At 42.7% G+C, this 19,900-nt stretch overlaps 1 protein-coding gene across 4 annotated transcripts in view; it reads right to left on the bottom strand.

Annotated features, from left to right (window-relative positions):
* The window catches only part of GLI3 (GLI family zinc finger 3), a 214,985-nt gene that overhangs the window by 136,819 nt on the left and 58,266 nt on the right, over window positions 1-19,900 (bottom strand). For 3 of the 4 annotated variants that reach the window (XM_068156833.1, XM_068156834.1, XM_068156837.1), the window contains one exon: window positions 9,034-9,276. In XM_068156833.1, coding sequence (XP_068012934.1) covers window positions 9,034-9,276 — 243 coding nt within the window. Of the gene's footprint in view, window positions 1-9,033; window positions 9,277-13,331; window positions 13,408-19,900 lie in introns of those variants that run through there. The other variant, XM_068156836.1, reaches the window with a different exon arrangement.

Genomic DNA, 19,900 nt, shown 5'->3' with positions numbered 1-19,900 from the left:
ATACATAACAAAGGCCTCAATCCAACAAACCTTATTCACCCAAGGAACCCAATTTCCTTTAAACAATGACATCCAACAGAAGTCAAAGCCAAAGTTGGAGGCTTTCAGCAGTTGCATCTGCAGGCAGGTTGGTGAAGAAACACACAAATCAAATCAGTATCTTTTTACACTGAGGAGCGTGGCATGCTGGCATGAAATTTATTTCAACACATTCTACCTCATTAGTTGTTTGCTTCAACACTTGGTATGGTGTCACACTCAGCTGCTACCATCATCAGCTATTTATTTGGAAGCATGTCATATGCCATTACTTTTGCCTTGTTACCGTAAGCTACTTCAACAGGGGACTGCAGGTAGAGGAATAACAATGTTCAGCTCTTCATTTGCAAAATGGTTAACAGGGATCCAAGGGAATTATGATTTTAAATTACAACTAGCACAAGGAGCAGGTAAGATAAAAGAACAGAGTAAAGCAACTGGGGATGATTACAATGTTCATTGAAGCCAGCAGCTGTTGATTCATTGAATTCATTGGGTTCTGGATTAGTGTTGTTTGGTGAAAAATGATGGCTTGAGGCAGCACTGAAATGTGCAAAGGAAACCAAAAGGAACAATGGGAGGGATATATTCTGCTACCTTATGCAGTATGACACAGGAAGTAAGTGTAATTTATATTAGAAAGTTATCTGGGAGCTAACTGTGCTGAACTCCGAAAAACTCAGCAACACAAATTCTGAAAGACACTAAAAAACCCATTCTTTAGCTCTTTTTGGTTTTGTAGCATGATTATTTCTAAAAGGGAATTACAAAGCTGAGGACAAACCTGTTCATACAAACACCCCCATGCCCATGCAGGTACTGCTGTGTGCTGGCCACAGGGCCACAACTACCAATACACTGGTATTTAATACAGCACTGGTCCCCCATGCTGGTGGTTGCTGCCTCAGCTCTAAGTTTTATGATGTCAAATAATCACAGAAATAGAGAATGGTAGGGGTTGGAAAGGACCTCTGGAGATCATCTTCTAGTCCAACGCCCTGCCAAATCAGGTTCACCTAGAGCAGGTTGCACAACCTTGAAAGGAAAGGCCTGTTCAACCCTGGACTCCAATAGGAAGCCTATGCTGGTGCTAAGAGGTTTCGATGGAACAATCTGGAGGCTGCACCTTATTAACAGCAACCACAGTGCCTTCTAAAGCCTTCATTGGCCAGTCTATCCCACAGGGAGAGTGAGTCCATGGAGCCCCAACTCTGCTATTAGCCCCCACTTCCCAACCTAAGGCACCCTCTGGGACACAAAGCCCTCCTACTTCAGTGCCCTCGCATTTGGGCTTCCCCTTGGACCCAAGGACAGAAGTAAGGAAGGGTAGAGCACATGTAGATCCCAGTGACAAGCACCCAAGGTACAAGAAAACTAACATGAGGAACCATGAGGAGTACCCTGTAGACACTACTCTCCAATCCAATGATTGCCACAGATCTCTTCACAAGAGCTGGATGATCAGTGGGGATGGGGATAAAGTAAGAACTGAACTTCAGTGTTTATTTTCTATATTTGGACACAGTGATTTAAACACCAGGTAACACCGCTGACAAGGATTCATCTGCCTAAATTCTGACGCATAGTACCATCTTAGGCCCCTAAGGTACCGAGATGCTCATACAGAGTTAACAGATGACATACACAGGATATACTGAAGACAAGCCTTTCCAGGGTCGAAGACAAAGACCACCTAGGATCCTTCCAGGCATAAAAATGGAACTTGAAACCTCTGCTTAGACAAATGAATTCCTTCTATTGCCCTGACCAGATGGAAGGCCACCAAAGCAAGAGAATCATCTCCTTGGCAGTGTGAAGCACTGCATAGTGGCTAAGTACTCACCAGCTCAGGACAATCTCCTTCAGTTCTTGGTGAAAATCACAACTGCTGAACCAGTACTTGCTCCACACGTTCCCCATGCTTTGCTAAAAAGACTCAAGTTGCTGCGGCCACAGAATTCCTTACAGATACCAGTAACACAACTGACACCAAAAGCTGCGTGAGGCTGAGCCCTGGCTAACCTTTACAAAGCTCTAAGCAGCCAAGTCGAAGAAGCTGCTTTTCAAACTGTGTTCCCTTGGCCAAGAAACACCCACAGGGCAAAGCACTCCTAAAAAGCTAACTGATGGAGAGCAACCTCAGGCATTATGGGATGCTTCAAAATCTGCAGCAAACGATGTTTATCTTCCTTTGGCCACTACTTCTCTACATGCTTCTCATATTTGGCTAACCCCTTGCACTACACACCCTCAGCAACAGCACAAAGATCGTTCTGATAACTAACAAAAAGAGAAAATTAATGATCTTGCCTGTTGAAATGGCAGTAATGTGTGCAACAGCTACGCTGTGGGATTTTTTCCTTTGCTGAGGAGAGTGGGGTATGTTTCTTTTTGTCCCAGTGAACACAACAGTGGGCAGAACCCCATCTCCTGTGTGACAGTGGATCTCTAGGAGGGAAGAGGAAACTTGACCAAAACTTTTCAACTGAGACTTTTATGGTTTCTACATTTATTTGTTGGTGGTTTTTTTTTTTCTCCACACCTTACAGATGCTGATGCTACAGAAGTTACCATGCAGAGGCAGAACATCAGCATAAATCCAGCACAGATCCTGTCACAAGGCTTTTAAAGACAGAGATGTCCATGCATCAAGGGACACAGCAACTATGAAGAAGCTTTTCATTCTCTCCCAGTTTAGGGACACCTGATCTGCCTTGAGGAAGCTAGGGAGATGGATTACATTATTTCTTGGCTGTTTTTTTCAGAATTCTATGGCTCTGAGCAATGCATTTTGTCTCCTCTCATAAAGGCAGTATTACATACTGGTGTCCCTGTCCATGGCAGGGGGATTGGAGTGGAGGGTCTCTGAGGGCCCTTCCAGCCCAAGCCATTCTGTGATATTGTAAAGCATCTAAAACAGCTTTAGCTGACCAACCAAATAAAATCTGTGAAAGAGGTGGGTTTGTATTTTACCTCTGTTTGTCTTCCCTATTCCTTAAAAAAACACCCACACAACAAAACAAACAAACCAAAAAGAAACTGGGAAGAAAAAAAAATCAAACCAAATGAACAAACAAAAAACTACACAAAACCAAAACAATGAACAAACAAACCCACCCCACCCCCCCCCCCAAATAAACAACAAACCACAAAGAAAAAGAACACCTCACTCCCCAACCTACATACACATGAACAGGCAGAAAAACCAGAGAGCTTAACAGAATCCATCTGCTTCTCCTAAAGCTTCATACCCAGAGTAGTGCCTGGCAGCTCAATTCTCTTAGGTGTCATAGAGGGATAATTTTAAAATGTGATCCTTGGGGCACTTGTAAAATTTCAAAGACCAACAGAATTCTAGGACATAAGAGATCACATAAATATCCTATTCTACCATCCACACATACTGGATCACCTCTTTGTATATCATTGCCTACAGTTTCCAGCTGAAATTCATACTATTGGTAATGACGAGGGGAAAACAAGAGTCAGTATTTGAAGATACATATTCACCTCAACTTAAAACAAAGCCAAAGAACCTACAACTCAAAAAAGGTCACCTCTCAGCTTCTCAACCATATTCCATTTGAACATCTTTCAGATATTGGCAGTTCTGCAGTATGTCTCATGCTGAGGAGAGAGAAAATCCAGGAGAAAAAAGGACACCTATCTGTCACTTCCCAGTGTAAATCTACGGGTGCAACTTTTACTTCCAAAAGGAGAGCATCACGCAGGGACAGCAACCCCAGGGTTCTCAAGAGACTATGCTTATTCCACAGAAGGGCTTCAGAAAAGTGGACAGGAGTATTTGTAATGAACACAACCTCCCAACCAACACAGGAAGTTTGAAAGGTATCTTGGAGAGGGTATTTCCATTTAGTAGTTGCTGTTAAGCTTACAAGGTCTGCAGCACCTTCCTAAATTTCAAACTGAACTTGCCCCTGACCCTGAGTTTATTTGTTGGAGGTTATTAAAAGGTTATTGAAAGATCCTATTATGTTTTAGAGGTTTAGCCCACAAACAGTTTTGCAAACGTATCATTTTCTTAAAGATCAACATTTCAGTAGTTCAGCTGACACCCATAATCTGACATTCACTTTTCTACTACAGGCTTTTTTCCTGCAAGTTTTATTAAAAGCTTTAGATTTTACTTTTTTTAGCTATACCCTATAAATCACTGTCACTGGAGAGTTTTGTTACTAAAGCACTTAAGCCCCTCCCCTGCAAAATGCTGCAGAAAGAGATGAAGAAGTAGGACCCAGATTTTCAGAGGTATTTAAAAGGCCAAACTCACTTTGAAATTGAAGAGCCTCTAAATGTCTTTAAAGACCCTAGCCCTAAATCTCTGCAAAGATTCCTCACTGACACTCTCCAACAGGGCTGGGGGGAGACTCGCCATCAAAAGCTGTCCCAGGCTCCTGCCTCCTGCTGTTGCTGGGAAGCTAGGAGATGAGCTAAGAAAACTGCTTGCTTTGGGACTATCCAGAAGTGTCTCGCCTGTCTCTCCAGAGTTCCAAGACGTGCCAGGCAGCATACAAGGGAGGCCATCAGCTCTCCCCTCCACAAAGCAAACAAGGACCCCCTTCCATGAGCTCATCTGCCTGTAACCTGGACTGCTGTCACTGTCCAACACGCTCCACACAGCTGGCCACTGTGGTTCAAGCCACACTGCCATGGAAAGTCACTGCTTTCCAATTACTGCGTTTTAAGGCAGTGTTTCCAGTTACAAGTTTGCACTTGCAGAAACAGACTCTAATTTCCTCTTCTTTTTTTTCTCTCTCATGTTTATTTTCTGTGGGGAGATGAAGGAAGGGGAATTCTTGTCAATAGAAATTAAAAGGCAGTAAATGAACAAGCACACCTAGTTAAGCAGAACTGTATTTTCCTTGCTGTGGCCTTTTGTTCATGTTGCAAATTGATTCTGAGATGACAATAACTCTGAGCACTCTAACTCAGGCAGTTATGCAGGGCCCAATCCTTACAAAGCAGAACTCCAGGCATACTCAGTGGGGACTGAGGGCAATCAATACCTTTGGAGGGTTAATCCTGTGTAGTGTACACTAAGCAGTTCCCACTTCCCCAGATGGATACAGAAGCTTCAATAACAGCAAAATAAATCTCTGGTAAGGAGGGGGAAAAAATAGCGAGTTCCTGCTTTTACCTACACTCAGTGCAACCTCCTTGGATAAAGGGCTGTACCAGAAAGAACCCTACACCAGGGCCATCCTAGTGTACACACATTTTTAGATCAGAGTCAACTGAACTGTCACTGCTTTTTTTCCTTAAAATAATTCTTCAGGCTTTACACTAATTAGGTACTAACAATTCTTCCAGATGAGCTATGAAACCCAGGGAAAAATACCAGCGGTATGTTTTAAATCAAAGTGTTTACATCAGGAATGATTCATTTTTTCCATGAGAAATGGTTTGTGAGACAGGCAGTCTTAGCACTGCCATAAATCTGCGTGGGAATTAAAATTGGGGAAGAGAGTAACAAAAGGAAGTTGCTATCCTCACCTCCCCTGCCTCAGCCCCACCTCTAGAGACAGAATTTACATTAGCAAGGGGCTCCAACTACCACTGGAATCACAGTTTGAGAAACACAGGGTTTAAAATCCATTTATGAAACTAATTAAGCACAGTAATCCTGCTCTACTCAATATAGAAAAGGTGCAACACATGAAAGGAAACTCCAGCATTTTTGTCATCTCCCCCAAAGTTTGTGAAAAGAAAATAGTTTTTCAGAAGTTAAAAAAAGGTAAACCAAATCCCTCACACTTTGTGATCAGCGTTTAAACAGAAATCCCTAACAAAAAAGACAGAAAACAAAACTTTCTGGTTTAGGTGTTTGTTTTCCCTTTTATCTCTTGGAGGATAGAGGGCTGTGAGCTGAGCACGAGGCTGCTCTCTCATTCTAAATGGCTGAGGGGCTCTCTGCACTGCCAGCTCCTTAGCATGTTTCATCCCAGCTTTGAAAAGCTGGTCCACTTGAAACACAACCATTATCCCCACCCACACTCTGCAGGAGAGCAAACTCCCCCTCAATGAGGTATTTATTCCCTGTATATGGTAACTATTATTTCTGACATTTACAAGATCAGTCATTTTAATTAGCAAAAAGAAATTATAACAACAAAAAATCCTGCAAGACACACACACACTGACATGCATATTTACACGCAGAAAATGCAAAGCATTCAAGTTGTTCCTAGTAACAGCAGCTCCTGGAGGGGACAGGGCTTCCACACACAATTGACTCAAATGCTCTTTTTTGTTTTCCACTTTTTTTGCCATAAAAATATACAGATGTCCTTCTTAAAAACAAAAATTAGAAAAAAATCTCTTTTCCTGTGTTACAGGAAGCCTGCCCACACGTTTAAATACAAAGTGGGTATAAATAGAAGCACAAATTAGGCATCTTGAAAAGTCTGTATTTTCCAACCACAGGGAAACTAAAGAATTACTGTGAGTGTTTACATACCTGACTATGTTGAATTAAAACAGTAATTTTGCTCCATATGCCCTGCAAAACTGGCAACAACTAAAGGAGGAAGCGACAGCCTTGCTGGCTCTTTACCTGTTGCTACAGTGGGACTAGGGTATGTCTACATTATTCAACCTTCTTCATAAGGACCACTCTAAGTGTCAGCCTGAATGCAGTCACTGCTCTGATGAGAGCATGTCTTACATATATAAATGATACAACTACTATGAAAATTTCAGTAAGCCTGTCTGCTTTCCTACAAATCTAACCACACTTGTGTCTTTAGTTGTCCTTCTGTATCATATTTATTAAAGGTAAATAAAAGCATGATGGCTCTTTATATGGCATTAACAGCTTGAGGGATTTTACAAATCAGTGAGTAGTAACATACAGCTCACTACAGCAGTGGTAGAAGCAGGTCTGCCCATATGATATTTTCTGATTCCTGATTTAAGATCATGTTGCTCATTTAAAATAATCTCCTGTTTTCTGCTGTTATATGCTGGATAATTTCTGCTCTTCTCTCAACTCCTGGCATCAATGTTTTTCTAGAAGCCCATACATACTAACTAGCTAGGTTTACCGATCACAGCACAGACATACGTGGTGGCTCCACCAAAGCCTGTGAGCTCTCATCAAAAGCCAAATTCAATGAAATAAACCAAAATTAACTAAATGTAAAGCACTCGGACTCATTCTGACTGGCTGGACCTTCTTCTTCAGTCTGAATCTTCAGGAGTATCAATAACACCATGAACTAGATTTAAGGGGTGAGCTGGCAACTGGTCAGATGGTTAAAATGCCAATCGTCACCACTAAATTCAGTGTCAAAATTGTTTGTCTGGGGGGTGGTTTTGTCATACATTTAATCTCTCCTCAGCTGTACTGTCTAAAGACAGAGGAGTTACTTTGTTTCTCCAGTAAGATTTTAAGTGGGATTTGGCAATTCTATTAGCCAGCCTTAAGCTACAATTGGTGCCTCCAAGCTGCAAGCTATCATTCCTAGGCACTGCTGCTCCTGAGCAGTCATTTGCTCTGTACATTCATGCCTGTCTGGCAGACGAGCCTGCCGCTGGTGTGCTGCAGCACATCCTCCTCAGCAGAAAGAACTCCCCCAGAGGCTTTGAGCAGGGCTGTGTGAGAGAGAAAGAGGAGGAGAGGGAGAGTGTACAGAAACCAACTGCCTAAACTGGAAGAGAGCTCTAAAGCCCCATTGCAAACTTTTTCCCTCACTACTGATCTGAGCTCTAAAGAGAACAAGTGTTCAGTTTCTCATAGCACCTCCACCCTTATTAACAATCAGCCTTCTTTTTTTCTTCTTTTTTTTTTAAAGAGGGTTGGTGAGACTTAAGGTTGTGCAAGACATACTTTGATCTGCACCCTGATGAGTGAACATTCCCCTTTGCTGCTAGCCCAACTAATGAAGGGATAAAATTAGCTTTTATCCCTGGCACTTTCTTTAGCAAAAAAACATGCACTAATCAGCTGTCCTCACTAATCAGTCATCTGGCTAATGACCTTTTGCCTTAAAACACTAAAATCTCTGAATGATGTGAAAAAGAAAAAAAAACCCCACAACCCAATGCAGACTGGCCCCTCTTTGTGGGTTTTAAGCCCATCATCTGGAAATGGAGACTGGAAGGTTAAATGGCAAATCTGTATCCTGACTGGGTGATAAATCAATAATCAAAAGGCACCAGCCTTGACACCTCAAGATGTACTTCATTACTGCACAACTAAATGATTTTTTTCCCCCTCTTTCTTTTTTTGTAAACTAGAAGCAGATGAAAAAAATTGCTGATCTCCCTCATATTCTGCCTGTGGAGAAATCCCCTCCACATCTGTGTTCAAGTGTCAGTTAATTTCTTACTTTTTTATTAATGCTTGAGCAAGAATTCAGAAGTTGAAACTATTTGCCTTTTTTCCCCACACACAACTTTAGGCAACCATAGCTGGGGAGGAAAAGTGCAAATCCACTCCGTCAGTCTGCACTCTCACACACATGCATGAATCCCTTAAAAAACTCTCCAAAACAAACCAAAAATTCCCAAAACACTGCAGTAAACCTTTCAGCCGCCCCCTCAAACTCTCCTTGTACAAGGCACAGTCCTTCCTCCTCTCAATACTGTACTTTAACACTGTTTTAAAAGTAAGATTTTAGGGCCTGTTTCATTTTCCTTCTGTGCTTTCTTTAATGAGGCTTTTTTCCTTGGTGTATTGAAGAGGTGGAGCAAATGCAACCCTGGATAGCTAAGGAGGATTAGCAACAGATGAAATGTCCTGTGGAAGTTGCTTTGCAGAGGCCTGTGATCACTGCTGAGCTGCAATGCAACTGCACCCTGATATTAACTTCAGAAAAAAAGGCCATGTTTACCTCAACACCCCCCTCCCCCCGCAACAAAGCAGTTCTCCCTCAGGACAATGCAAGGTGACAAATAAAATGACATTCAGTTTGACAGTCCTTACAGCCTTCCAACTTTGCATCCCCAAAGGAAGTAGCGACGGGTACTCACGGTAGTGAGGGTCCATGTAACCGTTCCGGGGGTCCATGGTAAAGAGCGTCCCACGGTAAGGTACAGAAGGTTCGGGAAGGTGCGATATAGATCCATGGATCTCCTTCTTGATTAATGAGGCCCTTTCCTCGCTCGACGTGGAAGGCTCTTCACTGATCTTGCCGAGGCCTTGCCCACCCTGCGGCTGCATTGTGATCGCGTTCCTTCTCTCTCTGTGATAGGTCTGCCCAGGACTTTCATCCTCTGCAAAAAAACGAGGGAGAAGAAAGGGAGAAGGGCAGGAGAAAGAGAGAGACACACTTTTAGCCCATTTATAACAAATACAATAAAGAAAAGTTCTCCCCCACCTTCCTCCTCACTACCCCCTCCTTACGGTGTAAGTTGGTGACAGTAGGTGCATGTGTGGCTATGAGGGATGGTCAGGGGAAGCCTGCCCGTTCCAAGCGGGCAGCTGCTGAGCAGTAGATCATCATCACCCATGCGCCAATGCTCCTACCAGAGGCACTATCAATCCTGGGAGAACAGACACAGCCTGCCTGTTTTCTTAACTCTGAGTTTGGGCTGCCTGATAGGGAGGCAAAAAATGATTTGTCACAAGGAGGAGAAGATGAACCCCGCGAGCTGGGCCTAAATCAAACCTAGCCACCCACTGCTGCAGCCCTGCTCCACTCCCTGGAAGTTTGCTGGTGGGAGAGGCTGCAGCATTGCAGAAAGGTCGCTAGTGATCAGGACTAAGGTGAGCAACACTAAAATGGATAAAATGGCTCAATATATAGCACCAGCAGCATCAGACAGATGCAAGTGAGGCCACTCACTCTAAGAGTGTCACCACATGGATGTGTGTGCAAGTCACACTCCTCCCTTTGTCTTCCATATTTGCAGAGATAATACCCACAAATTCTTAATGAACAAGAGGAGAAGAAGAAGGAAGAAAAATAAAATTAGAAGGGTCAAACCCAAGCCCTAGTTTGGAGTAAGCCTCTAGGCCTATGAGGCAAAAAGGTCCTGCTGATGACAGCTCTAACAGCCCCCCTTGCATATAGCTCCAGGACCAGGTGCTGAACCAGCCCTCTAGTCCCACATGAATTTTTTACCCCTGGGAGCTACATGCACCCTTTCCAAACCAGACCGGATTGTTCTGGTCCTCAAAAGGCAGATACACGTTTCTGGGTACATTTCACATATGCCATGTGGCACAGGGGTTGGTTAGCTGCATAAGTCTCTACTGTGAATGCTTCCCTTCAGTTGTATTACCTGTTTAAAGTACACTGATGTTTCTCTAAAACAAGCACAGCTGCTAGCTGTAATCCTTGGATGATAACCATCCTCCAGGTACAGCCTTGTTCAATCAACCAGGCTGAACATAAAGTGTAGACCAGTATCTCTTGACAAAGTACTGGTAAAGAGGCTGAGGTTCAAAAGTTGCTCAGCACATGCAGAACCTCAGATTATTAAACACTGTGCACAAAAAAAGGTAAGTAGAAAGGAAATGAAAATACCCGTAGGAAATAAAACTAGCACATACTCTACAACCCACACACAAGCAAGCTTCATGGACAACAGTGCCAAGATTGCACTTCAGTTGTCAGACATCTGAGGTCAGGGCTGAATTTTGACTTGTACCTTGCCCTGGTGTACTCGTTCTCACAATGAAAGCTCCAGCCAGCAATTCACCAGGAGACTTTCACCAAACCTGACACCAGCGTAACTCAACCTATTTGCCTTCACATGAATTAAATTAGAAACAGGTTGTGCAGTATAGATACCTGGAGCCGAATTTTGGATGTCATATGCATGAACTAACTACAGCTTTGAACGTGGTGCTTTTCCCTGCCCCCTTTCCTTCCAAGTAGCAGCAAGAAGAAAACCCAGCAGCATAGCCTATTGAGAGCTTAATTATTTTTCTATCTCCAAGTATTACAGCAACCAGGGTTTGCTGACTTATCAGCATCTTCCAGGGACTTAATTCTTTTTACAGCCAGCAGTAATTTTTCACACAGAGCATTTGCAGGCATGAGGAGAAAGAGTTAATGGGAATGGACAACAAAACTGCAAAGTTTGAACCCTTTGCCCTTTCCTACTTTTTATTAATATGCACAGGCACTGGTCCCTGCTCTGGATTAGCAGGGTTTAAGGTTTCAACTTTTTATATCAAAGCTGGTTCTAGTTAGAGACCTGCAAAAGGGAATCTAAAACTTTAAAACTTATATGAGGTTTTTAGAAAGCTGCTTGTGTAACTAACAAAAAAAAAAAAAAAAATTAATCACCCCAAAGTCATATTTTCCATCACGTTTCTCTCTAGCCAGAGTCTTTTATGTTAGATTTCAACCTAGAGTGAACTTTCACTGATGAGATGTAAACTCTTGTAAAAACAGGGGATTACACTTCATTTGAAATCCTGACAGACCCTTAAGCAGAGCAAGCTAACCTGTGCTACCACAGTATGGAAAGAAGCTAGCTGGAGTGATTTGTAGGGCTGTATAATCAATCTCAGGATCAGATAGGGTTTCAGTTCTTTTACTCTTCCATATAAAGTTAATATTTGTTAAAAGTGCCGTCCTGGGATACAACAAGAAGCTGACGTCTGTCTGCAAGCTCCACTTTTATTCCTTCCTTCTCAAAACATGCATGTGTCATGAATCAAGGTACTGGTGACTGCTGTGGAACAAGCTGATTTTCCAAATTGCTAAATGAAATTCAAAACCTACTTTGAGTAACTTTGAAAATTAAAGGAAAAATGTGTTTTGTTTTACTAAGCTTTCCTTTTCTTTTGGTTCCTTGAGAAAAAAAGAAGGGGAAAAAAGTATGTATTTTTTTAAAGTAGCATTTTTCCTTCTGCCTCAGCCCTTTGTCCCCAGTAGGAAATTACTACCGTGTGCCGCTGGAATTCAAGCATTTCTGTACATTGTCTGCCATGTAAATATTCTCCCAGAAGTATTTCTTTTTTGTTAAGTAAACATGATGGTGTTTATGCATTAATAAGGCGCATTCAATGGGCAAACATCTCGCTAAGTGTTTCTTTCATGCTCCACACCACCAAGCTTTTGATAGGGGCAGATGAGAAACTTGACAGCAGCCATGCTGCAAGACAAAAACTGTGTGGTTTGCAGGAGCAACCCTGGTGAAACTCCTCTGGCAGCAAGGCCAGCGGCTCTCACAGCGGCAGGCGAGCCACTCCAGTCTGCCAAAAGGAGAAAGCTGAGCTGGTTCTGTTTCAGCTGATTCGTTCAATAAAGGTTTAAGAGTAAGTGTGGGCAAGTCACGCCAGGCCAAATTATTGACAGAGACATACTGTCCACCATGGCAACAAGTGGGATTCTGTAGTAGAAGTGTCAGCAAACAGCCTACTTCCCCGGCAGCATCTGCCCAAGGGGGTTACAGCCAAACACACAACAATTGTTACTGCTCTGCTCACGTTTCAGAAGTGCCCGGCTTTAGGGTCAAAAGAAACATCCGATTTACTGAAATCTTGCAGAGAGACAAAAGCCAAAGTGAAAGGGACTGATCCTCCCTCATCTCCACCTGCTTCCTGACAGTGGGATCCCACCAACTCCAGCACAGCTCATCCCATCTTTTAGGGGTGTAAGAGAGAGGGGTTAAGTAAGAAAAGCAAAAAGTAATCAGGCCCCAAGAGCAATCTGCATAAGCTTCTCTCTCTTCATGTACAGCCTATTCTGCCTTAACGAGCCGGTACCCAGAGACACATGCTGCAAGTGCCCAGCCCGCAATGATCATGTTAATCCAAGATTCTCCAACCCACTGAGAAATGCCTGATTTAGTCTTGCCATTCTGATCAGCAGCAGTTCTTGTTAGAAGTGCTGAGCACCAAGAAACACACCATATTTAATCAACAAGCGTTTTCAAAAACCTCACCCTGGCCAGCATGCCTGAATGAACACACTTTTAATTGCTCGGCTATTTCACCCAGAATATCAAAAATCAGAAGAAACAAAAACCTAACACAAAAATCCATGAAACTTTCTTTCCCTGTTGAACTTTTTTTTTTTCTTTCCCCCTTTTTTATTGTAGACCAAGAGAAAGCAGAAGCTTTTTTACTTTAAACCTCTTAAAGTCAACAACTAAAAAGTAAAAGTTAAAATCTATTGCTAGACCACACTAAAAATCAGTCTCAACACACTTTGGAGCCCCCTGCTTGAACAAGACACAGCCAGCCCAGTGAAATCTGTTTATGTAGAAGTTTCACCCCCGCATTTCTGCATGCAACTTGCGGGGAGCGTTACTGCCTCAGGAGCAATCTGCTGACACACTTTGGCTATATGAAAAAACAAGATACTTACAACTCAGTCCGAGAGACCCTGGCTGATGCTCCCCTCCAAGCTCTTCTCTTGACCAAAATTTTCTAGCTATCGGGACATGGGCATTCCTCCCTCTCTTCCCCTCTCTCTCCCTCTCCCCCTCCGCCCCGCTCCTCATCTCCCTCCCTCTCTCTCAGAGGCAGTGCTTCTCCCATTAGAGGAATTAAAAGTGGTTGGTGCCATGCTAAATTTAACAAGCTCATTAGTATTCTTCCTGTGTGCTTCCTAGTGAACTCTCCCTATTCAAGCAGCTCTCTCTAGCTGAGGGGTCAGGCGGCTAATCATTAAATCAAACTAATGTCACCCTATCACAATCAGCCTAAAAGAAGGAGGGTTTATTATTTCAGTTTATGCTAAATAAACGGTTTTACAAATGGTCTCCAAGCAAGGTCAACAGCAGCTTCAATTACAAGACAAACTTAACAAGAGTTGCTATAAACCAAGTGCTCCATATTGACCTAAGCACAAGCTCGGCTCCGCATATTGCCACTAGCAGGATTGTACAGGAATGCATATTGTAAAATAAAGGGAAGGGTAATCTTTTCTCTGCCAGAATTTGTGACTGCACAGAGACTGCTCATTCACCTCTCCCCAACCAGCTTGCTGCTCAGCTCAATTCACCCCACACAAAGGCTGAAGACCAGACCTCAATGGACCGAGTGAAACATGTTCAAAACTAGGCCCTCTATTGTGACTGAATTTCTTAACATCTTTTCAAAAAGCGGAGAATGCCTTGAGGCTAAAGGAAGAAACAGGCTAATGGTGAATTGGGAATACTGAGCAAATTTCAGAGCCCTTTCCTCCTAGCTTTTGAGGTTGAAAGCAAGCTCTTTCCTTTCAAGTTTCAAAGTCCTTTTTCCTCCCGCAGTGTCACAGAAGGATTTGAAAAGAAGGTAATTGTGCTCACAGTCCCCCTGATCAGAGCTTACGTCCTATTTCTGGTATTTCAGAATACTTCTTGCAATAATGGTGCATATAGCTCAATCCCTTAACCGTCCTGCACTCTGCAATTGCTCATTAAATGAACAATTGCTGGTATAAAATGCCTTTTATGTTCAAGGTCTGGATATAAGATAAGCATTCTAGTACTCTAAATTTGGTTTACTAAGGAAACTCTCCATCATTAAATTACAAAACTGAAGTCAGAATATCAGTCTTTCCCAGAAAAGTAGCATTTTAGGTTGTTGTGAGCCAAGAGGAAGGGGGGATGGAATGTAAAACAGATTGACTACTTAGATTCTTAACAGAATAGATACCTAAGTAAGAAAGCAACTTCTCCTCACATTTAAGAGGGTCTAAGTTTTTGAGACTTCTTTGAAATGATGCAATAGAGCAATTGCCAGGCTCATTAGGACTTGTGTATCAACACCTTCTTGTATACACACACTCATCTCTACTTTCTGGCCACCTTAAGAGCAAAGCAGAAGGAAATAACATCCATAGGTCTGTGCCTGCCTTTAGAAACAGTGTGTGTTGCAACCAAAGTTTTGGGTTGGGTGGGTACAGTAGTTTAAATTAGGCATTCTTGGTCCTGTGTTTGTTATTTCCCTGCATCTGGAACAACTGTATATGAAGTACAAGCTCTGGAAAGACTAACACAGATATGAAGCACAATGTGCATAATTGGTTTTAAAAATAGACTCCTGCCACATGAGAGGCTATAAAAATCTGTTAGATAACAAGTACAGTACTCACTTTATTTGCAGTGCTTAAGCATACTTTATACAAGACTTACTGCACTTATAAATAGCGTACATTCTCTGAGCTCACCACTGAAAATGTATAGATTTATATTCTCATTTGTAATGGATTTTCAGCTTAGCTCTTTTCCCACTACCATACGTACTGTATTTTCCAGGAACTGATTTGTGACCTCTGGAATATGAATACACAGCTCTTTTCTCTGTTTTTGTCTGGTTGGTTGCTTTCAGAAACTAGTTATATTCTTTTGTTTGTCTTCTTTAACTTTCACTGGAAGAAAAAAGGATTTACCAACAAGGCAGAAAGCAGACCCAGTTCCAACAATACCTATGTAACACTCCACTCCCCCATTATTTTCCACAAATGAGAGACATTCATTTTTTGCTGCACCTACAGCACAACTCAATTCAGTCCTTTTTTCGAAAGCACAGAGGTAGCCAGAACAGAGTGCATCAATACACTTTCCATGACTTTTGAAACAGAGCCTAATCCTGCACTTCTCTGGGTCAATGGCAGAGCTCCCACTGACCTGAAGAAGACAAGAGTGGGCTTGTAGAGAGCTCACACTGCTCCAAAGTTAAGTCACTGATGCACTGCTATCAGCAGAACGTGGCTCACAGCCTTTTCCAACTGTGCACATAACTCTTTCCCCAAGACTGCTGAGGAACCTGCAAATGGTATAAAGCAGCTTAAAATTCAGGTGAACTCTTTCAGCCACCTAATCAGAGAGAGCTTTGTTAGTAGCAATGTCTTTACCTCAATTTCTTGATTACCCAGATAAATTTACACTGCTTGGTGCCTCCCCAACTGCTCCAACTAAAATCAAGTGGCTGAAGTTAAGATAGCGTATGTGAAATTAGGTAAAAAAACACCTCACCTTTAAAGTTTCATGCAAGCAAACACCTACCAGATTTAACTGGTAGTCTACATCCACAAACCCCAGCATCAGCCCCACAAGGAAATGCTAAAAATCCAATCTAAGATACAAAAGTTTCCTACTCAGGGAACACACACAAAGGCACATGGTACTGTGGAAACCTCCTGGTCAGTCCCAGGACTCTCACCCTCAGAAGGCAGACAAGAAGTTACTGACCTGACATTTGAGCCATCTCACTGACCTCAATGGCTTTGGAGCCGTGGAAGTTACTTGCTGCAAACCAAATTCCCGTGGTATCCTGTCAGCCAAGTTTGCCCAGAGCTGCCCTGCTGAACAGCCAACCAGTCAATATAGGGAGCCTGAGCCCCTGCACTGCCTAGCCCAAGCACACAGGGCTACAAGTCTCAGGGAAATTGATGGAACCTCTAACTATCAGCAACTCACAACGTCAGGCTCCTAAGGAGTGGGAGCCTCACATATGAACAAGCCCTCTCCTAGCCCATTTCCATACAGGCTTTAAAATAACAAAAACAAACTATTTAAATCAAAACAGCTGAAAACCATTTTCTGCCTTCCCAAGATCAGGGCTGCATGTTTCTCCTGTGGCAGACAGTGGATTATTGCAGTGACACTGAACACCACTAGCAAGCACAGTCCCCAGCACTATGGTCGAGGTGTTGGTGACGACATTGCTGCAGGAAAAACACTGAACCCTGCACCCAGGTAAGCAGCAGGCTGTGAGCTTTTCTGTTTAGCTTTGTGGCACCTACAGAACCCAAATCCCAAGTGCTTTCTCATACTGTGATCCTGCAGATTCAGTGAAACTACTTGTGCAAGTAGAGCATGAGGGATTCACATCCAGTACCAGAAACACTCTCACCATTGGGCACAAATGGTTTGTGCCTGAAAAACATACTGGAGATGTTTGTTAGCACGTGGAAATGCTGTATCATTAGCTTGATGAGAAAGGGACTCTCAGTACTACAAGTGCTTTGTAGTTCCAGTAGACAAGCAAAGAAGAAAGCCCTACTGCAGAAGTAAAAGACATGTGAAGGTAAAATTAATTGGCAAAATTAACATGTAGCATGTGATTTCTCCTTTTAAATTTGCAAAACTAGAAGGCTGGCAGAACCATCTTACTTTCTTGCTATAGTAATTTTAATTTGGCTACTTGAGGATTGGGAAACTCAAAGCAGAAAAAAAAGGTCTCTTGCAAAAACAATCTTACTTTTTCATTTCCCTTTTTAAAAAGTCTTCCACCTTATAAAATTCAGCAAAACCTGCAAGTTACTGTGTGACAGTCCCAGCACACTACACTTGCTCCAAGTCTGCTGGTGAAGTTTAAAACTCAAGCTTTGCGTGTTCAGAATCTCACCAGGATTGTTGCTCTTCTCCGACATCTAGCCTCTTCAAAGAGCCAAGACTCAAATATAACTTAGAGAAAGATGATTTGGGATATGGACATCAAGATCTGACTATTGGCAACCTTTTCTCAGAAGGGAAAAGCTCCTCAGCCTCTTGCCAAACATTCAAAAGGATCCTGATTTGAAAACATTATGAAGTTCCTTCCATTAGCCAGTTATTAGACTCTTAGTCACTGCTTACTTTGAGCAGGCTAATTAGTTACATCAAAGGCACTACAATAAATTCCCAGGAGGGCTTTAGGGTGGGGAAAATGTATTTCTCAACCATCTAATAGCGCATTTATGCCTATCTGAGGGTAACTGTCTCGTTTCACTCAGACACTGGGGGACATATTCTGTGCTGCTGTCATTTTCTAGCAAGCCAGCAGCAACACCAGGCCTTAAAGCTGTTTTACAAATCTGTTGTTTGTAGCCTGATAGAAATTTGATTAGCCATGCTTAGAAGCCACGCAAGACTGAAAGAGGAGTTGTAAACCCTCTGGTGCACCATCTCCCTTTGTAGCATCTACAGCCCAGACACACTAGCCTTGACAGAATCAAAAAAAAAGTTGCTTTAATAAGTGCTGCATAAAAACAGAGCCAGTATTTCTTTCCTTTTTCCTTCAGTGGTTCAAACTGCTAAACACAACCATTAGTCAATTACTAAGTGGCTTGCAACAAACCAGAGGCACAGCAACCCTTCAGTGCAGATGGCAGATATCACCTATTTCATTGCAAAATTTAGTTATTGCTGCATCCTTTTGCACAGTTGCAGTAAGAGTCACTGTTTCCATGATATCCCTGTACTTCTGGCCACTGAAGCACACCAGTTGTCTAAAAATATGTTATGGGTTACTCTGCCCTGATTTACAGTGGCTGCAAAGGTCTCAGGGCAAAATTCAAATGCTGCAAGAAGAAATGGTGTGTGCACATGTACGTTTCTACACACATGTAGGCATGCACACCTGTGGCCACACATGCTCACAAACTCAGCTCCACCTTACAGTCCATAAAATCCAGCCTCTGTATGACACCCGAATGTCTGTGCACATGCGTCTACATAGGCATGTTGGGTACCTGAATACTTTCCGTAGGTCCTCACTGAGGACAATGAGACTTTCCCTATTCTCCTCACTGGTAGTCTGAATAACTAGGCAGAAGAAACAAATACCAAGGCTTACAGAAAAGGAACAACCTCCCAGAAAACTCTAAGTCTTGTACAACAAATGATCTGCTGCTTTGAATGATCTGGACCTTAGTTAACAACTGCAAAGCCATCAGGAATATTGTCAAATATCCATTCAGCAACACTGCTTCTCCCCCAAGAACTTGGTATTCTCAGAACCCTGAACCTGACACCATCTGTTTATCCATCAAGTAGACACCAGACCTGTTCAAGTCCAGAAGCTGTCTTCCTTGTCTGGAGACACCTCCTTATAAAAGATAAAAAAGGTGTCTCCTTAGGTCTTAAAAAAGTGCTTGAACTTCCTAAAGGCAAACCTGTTTTTCCTCTCTCCCCCCACCTCCACCCACCATCTTCTCATTTTTTTCACTTAGGAGATTGCATGAGCTCAGGCAGAGAGGCACACTGTCATACTACCTCACATAGCTACTGTCTTCACATTCCAGTCATCAAAACCTACTACTGACAGGACCAAGGAGGCATCAAACTGGATCCAAGGATGGGAATACGTGAGTGGGCAAAGATGGATGGAGAGCTGGAATGGAGGGAGAAAATTCTTCATGCCATAATCTCCAGCCTCCTCACCTAAGGGAAGGAATACTCTTCAACACTTTGCAGAGATGGTTTCTGACATAGAGTTGGAGAATTACGATCACTGACAACTGCTCTACAAGCATCCGGGGTCCCTTTCCCAGGGCAGTGGGTTCCTCCCTGCCAGGGCCTCACTCCTACCTTCTTCACCTGCACTCCACGCTTCTGGCCAGGCTTTCCAGACTCTGTCTGGGTTCACCAGATTCTCCTGCTACACTTGAGAATAAGCAAGGAATCCTGAGAGCTCAACACAGCCTGCAGCAGGAGGAACTGCAGGCCAACTAGATAATTTTACAGATTACAGCAAGTTCTTAGTTAATGTTTTCTCCTGATTTCTAGGGATGAGCAAAACTGGTTTTGAGACTTCACTTTTTTAACTACTTCTGCATTTGTCTTTCTAACCTTAATGCTGTGTAACAAGTGTTCAGAGACACTGGAGCATTGCTGTAAGCTTTTAACAAACCAGCCACATGCAGGTATTTAAGTGCCTACAATTGCCTTAAGCAGTTTTATGTATTTCTATTTATTATTAAGCAATGGACACCAGAGATGAGAAAAACAGCCAAGTTAGAAAAGCACACATTCAGAAAGAAAGTGGCAGAACAATTTTATTGTAACAGTTCCCTCTCTTCCTACTACACTGGCCACAGCAGCTCAAAGAGCATTCTTAGCTTGTTGATCATGTTTTGGTAGCTTCATCCATGTACAATCTGGCAAAAGGTGAATTTTATGCTTCCTTATTTTTCCCTTACTATTTTTGGCTACCTAGATTTTCAGGCAGCATCCATTTCAGAGA

This window comes from Melanerpes formicivorus, unplaced genomic scaffold, assembly GCF_026170545.1.
Source record: "Melanerpes formicivorus ecotype bairdi unplaced genomic scaffold, bMelFor1.0.p_v2 SCAF_35, whole genome shotgun sequence".
Lineage (NCBI taxonomy): Eukaryota > Metazoa > Chordata > Aves > Piciformes > Picidae > Melanerpes > Melanerpes formicivorus.
This window is presented reverse-complemented; position numbering and strand designations above follow the sequence as displayed.